This window comes from Ornithorhynchus anatinus, chromosome 6 (genome assembly GCF_004115215.2).
Source record: "Ornithorhynchus anatinus isolate Pmale09 chromosome 6, mOrnAna1.pri.v4, whole genome shotgun sequence".
NCBI lineage: Eukaryota > Metazoa > Chordata > Mammalia > Monotremata > Ornithorhynchidae > Ornithorhynchus > Ornithorhynchus anatinus.
In genome coordinates this window covers 5,623,741-5,637,601 of record NC_041733.1, presented here as the reverse complement: position 1 = coordinate 5,637,601, position 13,861 = coordinate 5,623,741, and the positions used below count along the sequence as shown (strand labels likewise).

General features: G+C 43.5%; 1 protein-coding gene across 5 annotated transcripts in view; it reads right to left on the bottom strand.

Annotated features, from left to right (window-relative positions):
* PCDH11X (protocadherin 11 X-linked) overlaps positions 1–13,861 on the bottom strand; it is a 1,108,633-nt gene that overhangs the window by 982,036 nt on the left and 112,736 nt on the right. For 3 of the 5 annotated variants that reach the window (XM_029067265.2, XM_029067266.2, XM_029067268.2), the window contains exons 1-2: positions 13,042–13,192; positions 9,169–9,751 (exon numbers count right to left, since the gene is read on the bottom strand). In XM_029067265.2, coding sequence (XP_028923098.1) covers positions 9,169–9,751; positions 13,042–13,064 — 606 coding nt within the window. In that variant the 5' untranslated portion in view covers positions 13,065–13,192. Of the gene's footprint in view, positions 1–9,168; positions 9,752–13,041; positions 13,193–13,861 lie in introns of those variants that run through there. The other 2 variants (XM_029067270.2, XM_029067267.2) reach the window with 2 other exon arrangements.

Sequence of the window (13,861 nt, the reverse complement as noted above, 5' to 3'; positions counted from 1 at the left end):
GCTTACAGTCTAATCGGGGGAGACAGACAAGAACAATAGCAATAAATACAATCAAGGGGATTCATATCTCATTAAAACAATAGCAATAAATAGAATCAAGGTGATGCACATCTCATTAACAAAATAAATAGGGTAATATTTCCATTGCTACTCAAATCACATACAAAGTTATAGCGGACTCCGCCGTGACAGTGTAATTTTTGCAGTGTGACTTGCTAGTGTATTTCTCAAGCATTTAGTACATTCCATTCCACCCAGTGAGTGCTCAATAAATGTCATCACTATTCCAATGACTCTAGTTAAAATCTTTAACTGTAAAGGCTAATTGATTTGGGAAGCATTTTACCAAGGAACGTGACATGTTCCTGGGAACTAGATGATTAAAATGAGGGTCTCTCTCGTATCTGCCCCGTTTACACCTCCCTTTTGTCATTTTCCATGTCCCTAACAGTAATAGTAACAATAATAACTGTGGTATTCTTTAAATACTTATGACATGCTGAGAACCGTACTAAGCACAAGGGCAAATATAAGGAAAGTAGCACGGCCTAAATGAAAGAACATAGGCCTGGGAGTCAGAAGAACTGGGTTCTTATCCAGGCTCTGTCACATAATCAGTTTTCTTCTATTCTAGCTCTTAAGGCAGCTCCAGACACAGAGGAATTGTGTAATGAAAAAAAATAAATAAATAAACATTAAAAAAATAATAATAATAATTGTAGTACCTGTTAAGTGCTTACTCTGTGCCAGGGACTGTACTAAGCACTGTGGTAGATGGAAGCAAATTGTTTTGGATACAGTCCCCGTCCCCCATGGGGGACACAGTCTCAATCCCCATTTTACAGATGAGGTAACTGAGGCACAGAGAAGTGAAGGGACTTGCTCAAAGCAGACAAGTGGGGGAGCCGGGATTAGAACACACGATCTTCTGACTCTCAGGACAGGATAACCCACTCCCCCTTGCACCCCCATGGGTAGAACCTGCGCCCCAGCTGAGTGAAAACCATTGGGAGGTGTAACTCTTTAAACCACCTAAGTTCCTCCTGGGACCCTGAGATCCACTCTTTCCTATACATCTACCCAGCACCACATACTACCAGGGGGACTCAACTGTTCCTTGATGCCTTTTTGCACCCAAATGAGGTCAATCCCAAACAGTGATTTCCCTAGAGAATCCTATCATATTTGCTGTTATGACAACAGAGCGGGATGAGAGGCAGCAAAATGGAGAAGGATCTCTTCCCCATCCCCACAGAGGGATGAGACGACTGTGCTACTAACCCTGCATGTCTAACAGTGTTTCAGGTGATCCAGACAGGCAGGTGGTTTTCCCCTAAAGGGCGACATGACACTTCTACACGGACAGCATTTTATACCATTCTTGAGACAACTTCCGCTAACAGGCCCATTCACTTGTTCCTCAAATTGCCTCTTGCTCCTGTCAGACTTCAAAGCGCTCACCTTGCCCCCTCTTACCAAACCTCGCTACTCTCCTACTGCAGCCCAGTCCGCTAGCTTTGCTCCTCTAATGCCAACCTTCTCTCCGTACCTCCATTTATCTATCTCGTCGCCAACCCCTCTCCCACGGCCTGCCTCTGGCCTGGAATGCCCTCCTTCCTCATATCCCTCAGACAATTACTTTCCCCCTCTGCAAAGCCTTATTAAAGGCCCGTTTCCTCCAAGAGGCCTTCCCTGACTAAGCCCTCCTTTCCTCTTCTCCACTCCCTTCTGCATCGACCTGACTTGCTCCCTTTATTCACATCTCCATGTCCCAAGCCCCACAGCACTTGTATAATAATAATGATGTTGGTATATGTTAAGCGCTTACTATGTGCAGAGCACTGTTCTAAGCGCTGAGGTAGATACAGGGTAATCAGGTTGTGCCTCGTGAGGCTCACAGTCTTAATCCCCATTTTACAGATGAGGTCACTGAGGCACAGAGAAATCGTGACTTGCCCGCAGTCACACAGCTGACAAGTGGCAGAGCCACAATTCGAATCCATGGCCTCTGACTCCCAAGCCCGGATTCGTTCCACTGAGCCACGCTGCTTCCCTCATCTGTAATTTCATTTATTTATATTAATGTTTATCTCCCACTCTAGACTGTAAGCTCATTGTAGACAGGAAATGTGTCCGTTAGATTGTTATATTGTACTCTCCCCAGTGCTTAGGACAGTCCTCTGTACACACTAAGTGCTCAATAAATACGACTGACTGACTGAGGTAGATGCAAGCTAATCAGGTTAGATGAGGTCCATGTCCCACCCAGCGCTCACAGTCTTAATCCCCTTTTAACGGATGAAGGAACTGAGGCACAGAGAACTGAAGAGACTTGTCCAAGGATATATAACAGAATAGTGGCAAGGCAGGATTATAAAGCAGGTCCTTCTGACATCCAGGAACAGCATGACTTAGTGGAAAGAGCAAAGGCCTGGAAGTCTGAAGATGTGGGTTCTAAACCCAACTCCACCATTTGTCTGCTTTTGACCTTGGGTTAGTCACTTCACTTCTCTGGCCCTCAGTTACCCGATTACTATGTCCAACCTCATTAACTTGTATCTACTCCAATGTTTAGAAAGTGGCTGGCACATAGTAAGCACTTAACAAATACCATTACTATTATTCCAGGTATGTGTTCTGTCCACTAGACCACAATGCTTCTCTATTTAGTTCCTTTCCATCATTTCTAACCGCTTTTGTCTGATGATCTAATATAGATTCAGATGCCTGCCCTGTCCAGAAAAAAATATTGAAAGTTCTGGTGATTCAATCAAACCTCAAGCTCTGACATGCAGGTACTCAAAATCTCTTCTTTCTTTCCTGCTCCCTATCCTCCCCTCTACCAACACTACACTGGTTTTCAGTTATTTTTCCCTCACCTGGATTGTATAAAATCATTTTTTTGTGGGTAAATCTTCCGCATTTCCCTCATACTGATCTTTGCGCACATTCCTCTTCCTAGAGTTGGTTCTCACCTAGAATTTTTAATTTATAAAGAAACTCAAAACCTAACAAAATTCAGTGGGTTTTGAGGTTCTGAGCCTAACAAACTGGTGCTAGTTAAAGGCACTCCAATTTTACTGTTTCTGGAGGCAGTGGGGAGGACAAACAGGCTGAGTTTTGAGAGACTTTCACTAATAAAGATACCCTAACATACATTCCCTTTAACATTGATAAATTCACCTTATTTATATTACAAGACCCTAATGAACTTTTTTTCTCCTATCATATACATATATGTACATATGTGTGTACATATATAAATATCATATATAATAATAAATAATTATAATGTTGGTATTTATTAATCACTTACTATGTGCCCAGCACCGTTCTAAGCACCAGGGTAGATACAAGGTAATCAGATTGTCCCACGTGGGGCTCACAGTCTTCATCCCCATTTTACAGATGAAGCAACTGAGACACAGAGGAAGTGAAATGACTTGCCCAAAGTCACACAGCAGACAAGAAGCAGAGCTGGGATTGAAACTCATGTCCTCTGACCCCCAAACCTGGCCTCTTGGCTACTAGGATATGATGCTTCTCTAATATATGAATATATATATATATATATATATATATATGCAGCATGGCACAGTGATTTGAACAATGGCCTGGGAGTCAGAAGGTCATGGGTTCAAATCCCACCTCTGCCATTTATCTCCTGTGTGACTCTGGGCAAGTCCACTTCTCTGGGCCTCACTTCCCCATCTGTAAAATGGGGATTGAGATTGTGAGCCCCACCTGGGACAGGGACTGTGTGCAACCTGATTTGCTTGTATCCACCCCAGCGCTTAGTACACTTCCTGGCACACAGGAAGTGCTTAACAAATACCGTGATTATTATTATTATTAAATATGGTAGATCATTGGTATTTAGTTTTAGCAGCTGCTACTTTACAAAGAAACTTTCAGGTAATCTTTCATAAGATGAAATAAGAATGTTCTGCTCCATTAACCTACTCTAGAGAAATCGAACTAACTTTTCCTTTTATTTAGCCTATATATTTCATTTATTACATGCTACTTAATCGTCATGTTCCTGTCATCCTTTAGGTCAGTATTTCCTTAGTCGTATCTTGGAATTCCTTCGAAACCTCAAGAATCAATGCACAGTTAGGATAAGAGAGTCCCAGATCAAACTCTTCAGTGGAGGGGAGCAGGATTTAGAGGAGTTGGAATTCCCAGAATCGCAATAGTCTGGGCAGTTTATTCAGGGGCTCTCCTGTAGATGAAATAGCAATAATGATAATGATTTCATAATTATGGTACTCGGTAAGCACATGCTAGGGGTACGAGTATTGCCTTCAACTCTGGATGGCTTCAGATCAGACATGGTTCCTGTCCCACACAGGATTCAAAATGTAAGAGTCAACCTGATTTGCTTGTATTTCTTTCCTCTGGGCCGCGCCGTGTAATCGGCAGAACGGAGGGGCCGCGTCCTTACTCGGTTGGATTTAATACAGCGCCCAGCACACTCTTAGGTCATCAATTAGGCTTGGAGGAAGAAACTCCTCTTCCCAACCAACTGCAGACTCCAGATTAGACTACAAACTTCTTCTGGGTGGGGAACATATCTATCCACTCTCTTATATTGCACTCAAGCACTCAGTGTCCTACCCGATTTGCTTGTTCCACCCCGATGTTTAGTACAGTGTCTGGCACATAGTAAGCACTTGACAAATACAGTAATTATTATACCACTGATTGAATAGTTTGAGTGAAGTGGAAGGAGAGTCAGTCAATTGTATTTATTGAGGCCTTACTGTGTGCAGAGTAATAATAAGAATGATGGTATTTGTTCATAATAATGATAATAATGTTGGTATTTGTTAAGCGCATACTATGTGCAGAGAGCACTGTTCTAAGCGCTGGGGTCGATACAAGGCAATCAGGTTGTCCCACGTGAGACTCACAGTTAATCCCCATTTTACAGATGAGGGAACTGAGGCACAGAGAAGTTAAGTGACTTGCCCAGAGTCACACAGCTGACAAGCGCTTACTATGTTCAAAGCACTGTTCTAAGCATTGGGGGGTGATACAAGGTGATCAGGTTGTCCCATGTGGGGCTCACAGTCTTAATCCCCATTTTACAGATGAGGGAACTGAGGCACAGAGAAGTGATTTGCCCAAAGTCACACGGCTGGCAAGCGGTGGAGCCGGGATTAGAACCCAGGACCTCTGACTCCCAAGCCCGGACTCTTTCCACTGAGCCACGCTGAGTACTGTACTGAGCGCTTGGGAGAGGACAATTTAACAATAAACAGACATCTTCCCTGCCCACAGTGGGCTTATGACCTAGAGGATGAGCTTATGATTCTAGAGGAGTCTAGAGGGAGGAAGAGACCGAAAAGTAACAGGCTTTCTATGCAAAAAAAAAATTGGGGAAGAAAGTTCCAGAGAGGAAACACTATAATCACTTCTTTTTGAGCACCTACTGGGGGCTCAGGGCCTTCAATCAAAGTAAAAACCCCTGGTACCGAACCTACCAAGGGAAATACAGAACACTTCACCATTTTATGTCTCTTCCTTGGACGTAAGCCACTCTGACCTTCCCAACTTCATTCCCATTTTAGTAAGGGAAGAGAAAAGTCACCGGCACCTATTGTGAAGTTTTACTTAAAATATTCACCTCGCCCTTGGGAGGAAATTTTCACCATGTCCTGCGAATGCACTTTGATTTGGGATGGAAAAATGCTCTTAAATCTGATCCCTGGCCACTTTCCACTCGGTTACTTGTTTTGGACTTCTCATGCACTTCCCATTTGTAAATGGCCCTTGCATTCTGCCACCTCTCCAGTGTATTTTTAAAACCTCTCTGATCCCTTTTTAATCCCCCCGGTTAGGATAAACTCATTCTGCTCTCGCCGTCCCGATCTTTTCTCCAAAAAGTAGAGCAAGCGAACATTAATTTCACTTTGGTCCTATTTTATAAAAGCAGTGATCTTTTAAAAGAAATCAATGTGGATGACCTAGTTACTTTCAACTTTCATTGTAAAAGTTAATAAAGATCGCAGATGAATCATAACACGTTGCTTCTTTCCCCACCCAAAATACACCGCTTTCATGACAATGCCTTCTGCAAGTCAAAAGTCTACTCAATTAACACCTCTCAAGTCATGCCCCTCCGCATGCCCAGGGCTAGGCTTTGTGTGGCTTTCTCATTATTTTTAACGAGCAGACAGGACGTATTGTGTATGTCCACAGGGCCATACCAGTGGCCCTTTGCTCTAGATGCTTCATACATTGACGGGCAAAAAGAACCCGAGAGCAGGCCCTTCCTAACTCGCCCCTTTAGGTCGCTGGCTTGCCTGTCCTTTGTTGTTCGCTGACATCCTTTCCAAATAAACCCCAGTGACAACATAGTTTTCACGAAGCTAAGATTACCTGAGCACCGGAGTGGCATTAGATTGTTGGCATATCTCAGGATTTGTAAAGCATTCAAGGTTTCATTGAAATCCAGTATGTTGCCCGAGGAAAGATCTGACAAAATTCCTCCTTCGCCAGCCCATCGTACCTCAGATTCAATAACCACCCACAGATTGCCAGGAGAAGGATGCTCTTTTGATGTTATCCAACTAAGAAGTGACTAACTTTCACTAAAGGATGTGGCTGTTAATTGATTGAAAATACCTATTGTAAATGTTAACACATGTGATAGTTCAGTCGCCATAATCTTTCTCCTCAGATCACACGTTCATCTGTGAATCCCTCTTTTGGGGTGTCAAGCAGTGACTTTGCACAGTCACTCTGATATCCCCTCTCAGTTTCTTCGCGTTACGTCGGCTGGTTGGTTACAGCCACTTTATTTCATATTTAACACTTCTCCCTCCTCCCTACCCTAGAGAAGCAGTGTGGCTAGAGAAGCAGCGTGGCTCAGTGGAAAGAGCACGGGCTTTGGAGTCAGAGGTCATGGGTTCGAATCCGGAACGACCACTTGGCAGCTGTTTGACTTTGGGTAAGTCACTTAACTTCTCGGTGCCTCAGTTACCTCTTCTGTAAAATGGGAATTAAGACTGTGAGCCCCACGAGGGATAACCTGATTCCCCTGTGTCTACGATTCCCCTGTGTCTACCCCAGTGTTTAGAACAGTGCTCGGCACATAGTAAGCGCTTAACAAATACCAACATTATTATTATTATTATTACCCTTTCCATATGCCCCAAATCCACATCAGAGTGTGTTCTAAGCCAACTGGGACTCCGTAACTACATCAAGCCTTCCCATAACAGAGGGGTTGCGTTCCTCCATAATCCAACTTTACGGAAAACCCCCACTGTTATGCACACAACTGTTTCTTCTAATCAATGCTATTGAGTACTTACTGTGTGCAGAGCATTCTATTCTGCGTGTAGGTGTTGAATCCCAACAGGTTTGTGTTATTGGAAGCTTATTCATCATTCATTCGTATTTATCCAGCACTTACTGTGTGCAGAGCACTGTACTAAGCGCTTGGGAGAGTACAGTATGTCAAAAAACAGACACATCCCTAATTCCCTTTAACAGTCTAGTAAAAATGCACAGGGGAATCATACACTATGGCAGAACCGAAGGTATCGAACCTTCAGCAACTCAGCTGCCTCATCTAACAGACACTACTGATTGAGCACTTACTCTGCAGGACAGTTTACTAAGTGCCTCTATTCCCCCAAAGCCTTACTATTCACCATGCCTCCTTCTTGTCTCTCTCACCACCATCCTCTTGCTCAAGTTCTTTTCTCGCACCCTGAACTTCCTCCCCTTTGAAATCCAGCAGAACATTTTTCTCCCCATCTTCGAAAACCTTCTGAAATCACACCTCCTCCAGGAGACCTTCCCTGTTAATCTCTCATTTCCTGTCACTTCCCCCTCCATCCCGACCCTTATTGCATTTGTGTACCACTTTATATACCCATTTTATACTGTATTTGTTCAATCATATAGACTGTACTGTTTCCTCCTCCCTGTAATGTATTTTAGTATATCCTCTCCACCCCCCCTCCACTGTATTTTCAACTCTTTACAGGCAGAGATAATGAATATTAACCACATTGTACTCTCCCAGACACAAAGTATAGGGCTCTATATATATGTGAACAGTAAGTCCTCAATAAATACTACTGACTGATTGCTTGATCGATCAAAGACCGGTTCCTGAAAGTACTCAGACAGTCTGAAGCTGTGGAAGATTTGGAAGCTGAAATGATTCACCTGTACCTGTGTTTATAAAAACACCTGTGTGCTTAAACTCCTCACACTAGATGCTGAGATGCTTTATAATTAAATTAAAATGAGGACTTCAAGGAAACAGCTCATCCACTGTGAATTTCAAAATAAAATAGTAATTTGAAATCATCTTTTCAATAATGTCAACAACTTGGAGGTGATCTGAGTTGGTCTCACGCACACATCACAACGTGACTGGCATTCTATATTTCTGGAGGAAAGGTAAGTCCCACAGATATTTGAAAACTTATTTGTTCATCTGAAAATAAGCTCAGCACTCATTTCTTGTGGGGAATTACAACTGTTTTGGCTTATATGGTGGATACTCTAGGTTTACTCTGGGACAGGCTGGTCTCCAGGATTCCACTTCTGTAGGAGGAATATTCTTGCAGGCTGAATTCTGTAAAACCAGTCATATTCACCCTTACCCCAAAACACTTTCAGCAATGAAATTGTGCCATTTTGCTGAGCACCCCCCCACCTTTTACTGAGTTGGTGTTGGGCAGATCATAGCTTTGGGTCAACAAATCACACCTGAAAAAATTCCCACCTGGCGTTGTAATCTCTGCTTGGCTTTTTGGCCTGGTTTTGCAACAGGGTCATTACCACTTTGTGCTGCTAATTCGGCAAAGAGAAAACACATTAAACACCACATCTGGAGTTTTGGGCATCTCCCATTCATAACTCACACAACGACGGCCGATGCCGAGCACTTTAATTTTTATAGAGCTGTGGATTCAAAACTGCAGGACCACAGGTTGAAGTTCCCCGTGAGGCATGTGACCTATAGGTCTATGAGTGCCTACATCAACACACATCTATACACGAATTATATTGCCATCTTGAGGTCCGGCCTGATGATTCTCAATTTGAAGAATATATTTTATAGTTCTGAAAGTAGCCCTACATAATGAATTCATATAGCGAGAGGATCTGTAGAGTGAAAGAAGGACTGTACCCTACCTTAAGCAGCTCATAATGTTGGATGCCATTGACTCCGATATCAGGGTCGATAGCCGAAGGGACAGAGTATCGGGAGTTGATGGCGGTGTTCTCGGGGATGGAGATGTTGATCACGGTGGAGGGAAAGAGAGGAGCGTTGTCATTGATATCATCTATCAGGAAGCGGATCTTGACCAACCGGAAGACTTCGTCAGGCAGGACGGCGACCTCCACCTCGTAGAAGCAGCGATTTTCGCTGAAGATGCCAGAGCACAGCTTCTCCCGATCTATGCGGTTGGCGGTGGTGAAGATCTCGCCGGTGTTCTCTTCGATGCGTACCAGCGGCACGTCGCCAGTCTTGTACACCAATTTGAACTGGAGCGGTGCGGATAAGGGCACTTCCGGGTCAAGCGTCAAGTTGAGATCCTTCAGCAAATTGCCAATCAGGACATTTTCCGGCAGTTCTTCCCGCACCGTATAATTCTTCTCCTGAGCACCAGACTGGAATACAATACAGGCTAATAAGACTGCCAAGAGGTAGGTTCCAGAGAGCAAGTCCATCTCCAGAATGGCTAATGAGGCTTTCTGTAGAAACCAAGGAAGGCTGGTAGAGACAGAAGAAAAGGGAAGGAGAGAAATCATTACAAAGCCATAGAAACGCAGACTGGATATCCTTCCCGAACGACGCGAGAAGGGTTACGCTTCCGATCGGCGAAATGCTACAGTATACTGGGAAAACTGCTAGGTAAACGCCTGACTTTACAACCCCCGACCCACACAGGAAACCAAACAAAACACAGAAAACACACCTAATTGAGGGCCATTCTTGTATGGGTCGAGGTGGTCAAAGAGTTAGCAACCCTGAGGTGCTGTCAGAATAATGGCGTCGTTACGAAGCCAATAGAATGACATGCGTAAAAGGAAAATACTGAGGTGCTACACATGTGACAGGAAATCTTCAGGCAATGGGCAAATTATTTAGTACTTGGATAACTAAATAAATGGAAGAAACAGAAGAGATGAGTAATCACAAAATATGTCCACTAATTTTTAGGCATATATTTTGTCTGTTACTGTAGCCTTTCCCTAGTGGTGACATGGATATTTAATTTTAGTGGTGCTATATCTCTGAAGGGCCTGGTTATTGATAATGCCTGAGATCGGTGTCTGGGAGCTGAAGCCGTGTAACACAATCAGAATGTCATAAATGATGTAATAAAACCTAATATAGGCATTTACGGAGAGGAAGACATGATCTCAGCAAAAATAAATCAATTAAACATATATTGGGTGACTAATATCCTAAGAAGGACCCTGAAATCTGGCCAAGGATATTAAAGCAAATGGCTTCAGTTGCGAAGAGTGAAATGAAGTCATTACTACATTTAGCATTTTGGTGGGGGCGGGGAGAGGATGGGGGAAAAGGGGTTGGAGGGGAGATGGAGGGGCGGGAGACAATATGCTTGGAGAATATCGTCCTCACTTCTGTTGCTTCACAGAGCCCGCTCCCCGGATTTATCAAGCCGAGGAGGTCCATTGATGTTCCAAGGCGAGCAAGCAGGAAGCCATAAATCTTCCTGGGATTTAGTCCTAGATTTCTGCCCGGACTTGAAATAAAAGCTTCACCCAAGTGTGGTTGTGGGGAAGCGTCATTCCCCCCTCTCTACCACTCTCTTGATAATAACGGCGGTATTTGTTAAGCACTCACTATGTTCCGGGCACTGTACTAAGTGCTGAGGTGGATACAAACCAATGGGTTTGGACACGGTCCCTGTCCCACGTGGGGCTCAGAGTCTCAATCCCCATTTTACAGATGAGGTAAATAAGGCACAGAGAAAGGAAGTGACTCGCCCTCGCCACCCCAACTCCAGCCTCTAGCAGAGTGTAAAATGAACAACTCTTCCCTATTTCAAATCCCTTCTGAAATCACATCTTTTCTAGGTGACCCTTATTATTTTTTTCCTCTCCCCAGGTTATGGCCCCTTCTTCAAGTGCCTCTTTAGGATCATTCATTCACTGAATCATATTTATTGAGGCCTTACTATGTGCAGAGCACTATACTAAGCACTTGGAATGCACAATTCTGCAACAGATAGAGACAATCCCTGCCCAACAACGAACTCACAGTCTCCTGAGTGATTGCATTTTCACTACAACCCACAGCACTTACATACACAACCCACTGCACTTATATCCATATGTGGCTCAGTGGAAAGAGCCCAGGCTTGGGAGTCAGAGGTCATGAGTTTGAATCACCGCTCTGCCACTTGTCAGCTCTGTGGCTGTGGGCAAGTCATTTAACTTCTCTGTGTCTCAGTTACCTCATCTGTACAATGGGGATTAAGACTGTGAGCCTCACATGGGACAACCTGATTAAATGTTGGTATTTGTTAAGCGCTTACTATGTGCCGAGCACTGTTCTAAGCGCTGGGGTAGACATAGGGGAATCAGGTTGTATCTACCCCAGTGCTGAGAACAGTGCTCTGCACATAGTAAGCACTTAACAAATACCAACATTATTATTATCCATATCATACATACTCAATTACATAAGCAAAAACTCACATTTGTATCCTTTCTCCTCCATCTGTAGTTCATTTTGGTGTCTGATGCTGCTTTATTTAATTTTTTTAGGGTATTTGTTAAGCGCTTACCACGTGCCAGGCGCTGTACTAAGCGGTGGGGTAGATATAACCTCATCAAGGTGGATGCAGTCCATGACCCACATAGGGCTCACTGTCTTAATTCCCATTTTTACAGATAAGGGAACTGAGGAGTGAAGTGACTTGCCCAAGGTCACACAGCAGGCAAGAGGCAGAGCCAGGATTAGAACCTAGGTCCTTGAGACTCCCAGGCCAATGCTATAGCAACATTGCAACATTATAATGTCCTTGAGGGCAGACGACATGTCAACAACCTAAAGTCCTCTCGCAAATGTCAGTGTTTCATGTACAATAGCCATTCAAGAAATATTTGCCTCATTGAGGGTCCCTGTTCCTGGCTTGCTCCCACACCGTCTCAGATTCCCCCAGTCCCGCCACAGAAACTTTCACCTATTTTATCTCTTTGGTTGTGTTGTGTTTTAATGTTTCATCACTCTTGGTCTGTCTCCATTCCCTTCTCCCCACTTATACTTTTAGACTGTGAGCCCCCTGTGGGCCTGGGATCCTGTTGAAATCCCACCTTTGTAGGCTCTTATTGCTTAGTACACTGATCTGCCTTCAGTGAGCTCCTCAATAAATACTATCTGTATTTTTGAGTGATTGGAGCGACAGTTGTCAGAGTTGGCTTCTAGAGACAGAAATTGCTGCTGTAACTTTAATATTCCTTAACTGTTCCTCCCAACACCCTCGCTCTCCTACCAAACTCATCCCTTGACACGCCTAAGCTTCACCGACACACACCAGCGAGTCTAGGATTGTGTTGGCATGGGTTACTGGGCATATCCAGGCTTTATGAAGGCTTCTCTGGACACACAAAGACAGATTTCAAATTCTGGGCCATGGAGGACCATCCTGGATGCTGGAACTCTTAATCGTTCTAAGGATCAACAATTCTACTTCCATGAGTGTACTTGCATTTCTCTTACCACCTTCTCCCACCCCTCTCTATTCTTAGTTTGGGAACCTGAGATAAAGTCTGTAGCTCATCTATTTGTTTCTTTCCCAGTGTCTAGAACAATGTCTTGCACACAGTAAGCATTATCGATACTACTCAGTACCACCTGGATTCAGCACACTCACACACACAAACAAACAAAAAAAAACCACACCCATTCAAATTAACCCTCAAATGAAACAAATATTTCATGGCCTAGTGTAAAGAATAGAGGACTGTGAGTAAAAAAAAAAACATGAGTTTGAATCCCAGCTTTACTTTATACAAGTCACTTACCCTCTCTGAGCTTGTTTCCTCATCTATTCGGTGGGGATAAAATAGATCAGGACCACCGCCAGGGGAAACACAGTAAGAATCACTAATGGTTATTTAAAAATAACGTTTTTTAAAATTAAATGCCCAAAATGTAGCAAAAACCTCCCTGAAAGACGATGAACGCACCCTGGGCTCTTAAGTGGCCACAGTTTCTCGACAAAGAAAAAACCACAGGTGCCACAGATTGAAATTACAAAACCCAATCACATGAGACCAAACGATGCCTTCATTAGAATGCAAGCTTCTTGAGAGAGAAATTTCAGCCTTTCCGTCTCTTTGGATTTTCCTCCAAAACAGTGCTGTACCCACAGTATATAACTTAAAGGATACCATGACTGATACTGGATACTAGTATATATAAAAATGGAAAGAGAGAGATTAAAAAAGAGAGTGAGAGCAGAGGGGAGCAAGACCGGGAATAAGAGTGAGAAAGTGAGAGTGAGAGAAAATGAGAGACCAGTGGACCTTCTTAACTCTCATAATTCACTAGATTCAGTGCTGTAATTGAACAAATTAAGCACAATCCCTCGACTACTCCTTCGGATTTTAAATATGAATAACTGGAGTTGACCTAATAATTATATATGGGATGCCCACAGAGTCTCCAGGACGAGTTGTGGAGTGAAAGTTTCCCTCCTGAATAAAAATGCACGCGCTCTAGAAGTAAATGTGTAGCTTCTAGTCCCACATTCTTCTCTATAGCATCTCTCCTCACACGTCTCTTTACACCGGTAATATCCTTCCGTTTTCCATTTCCCCGTCTATCAAAACCTCATCCTTT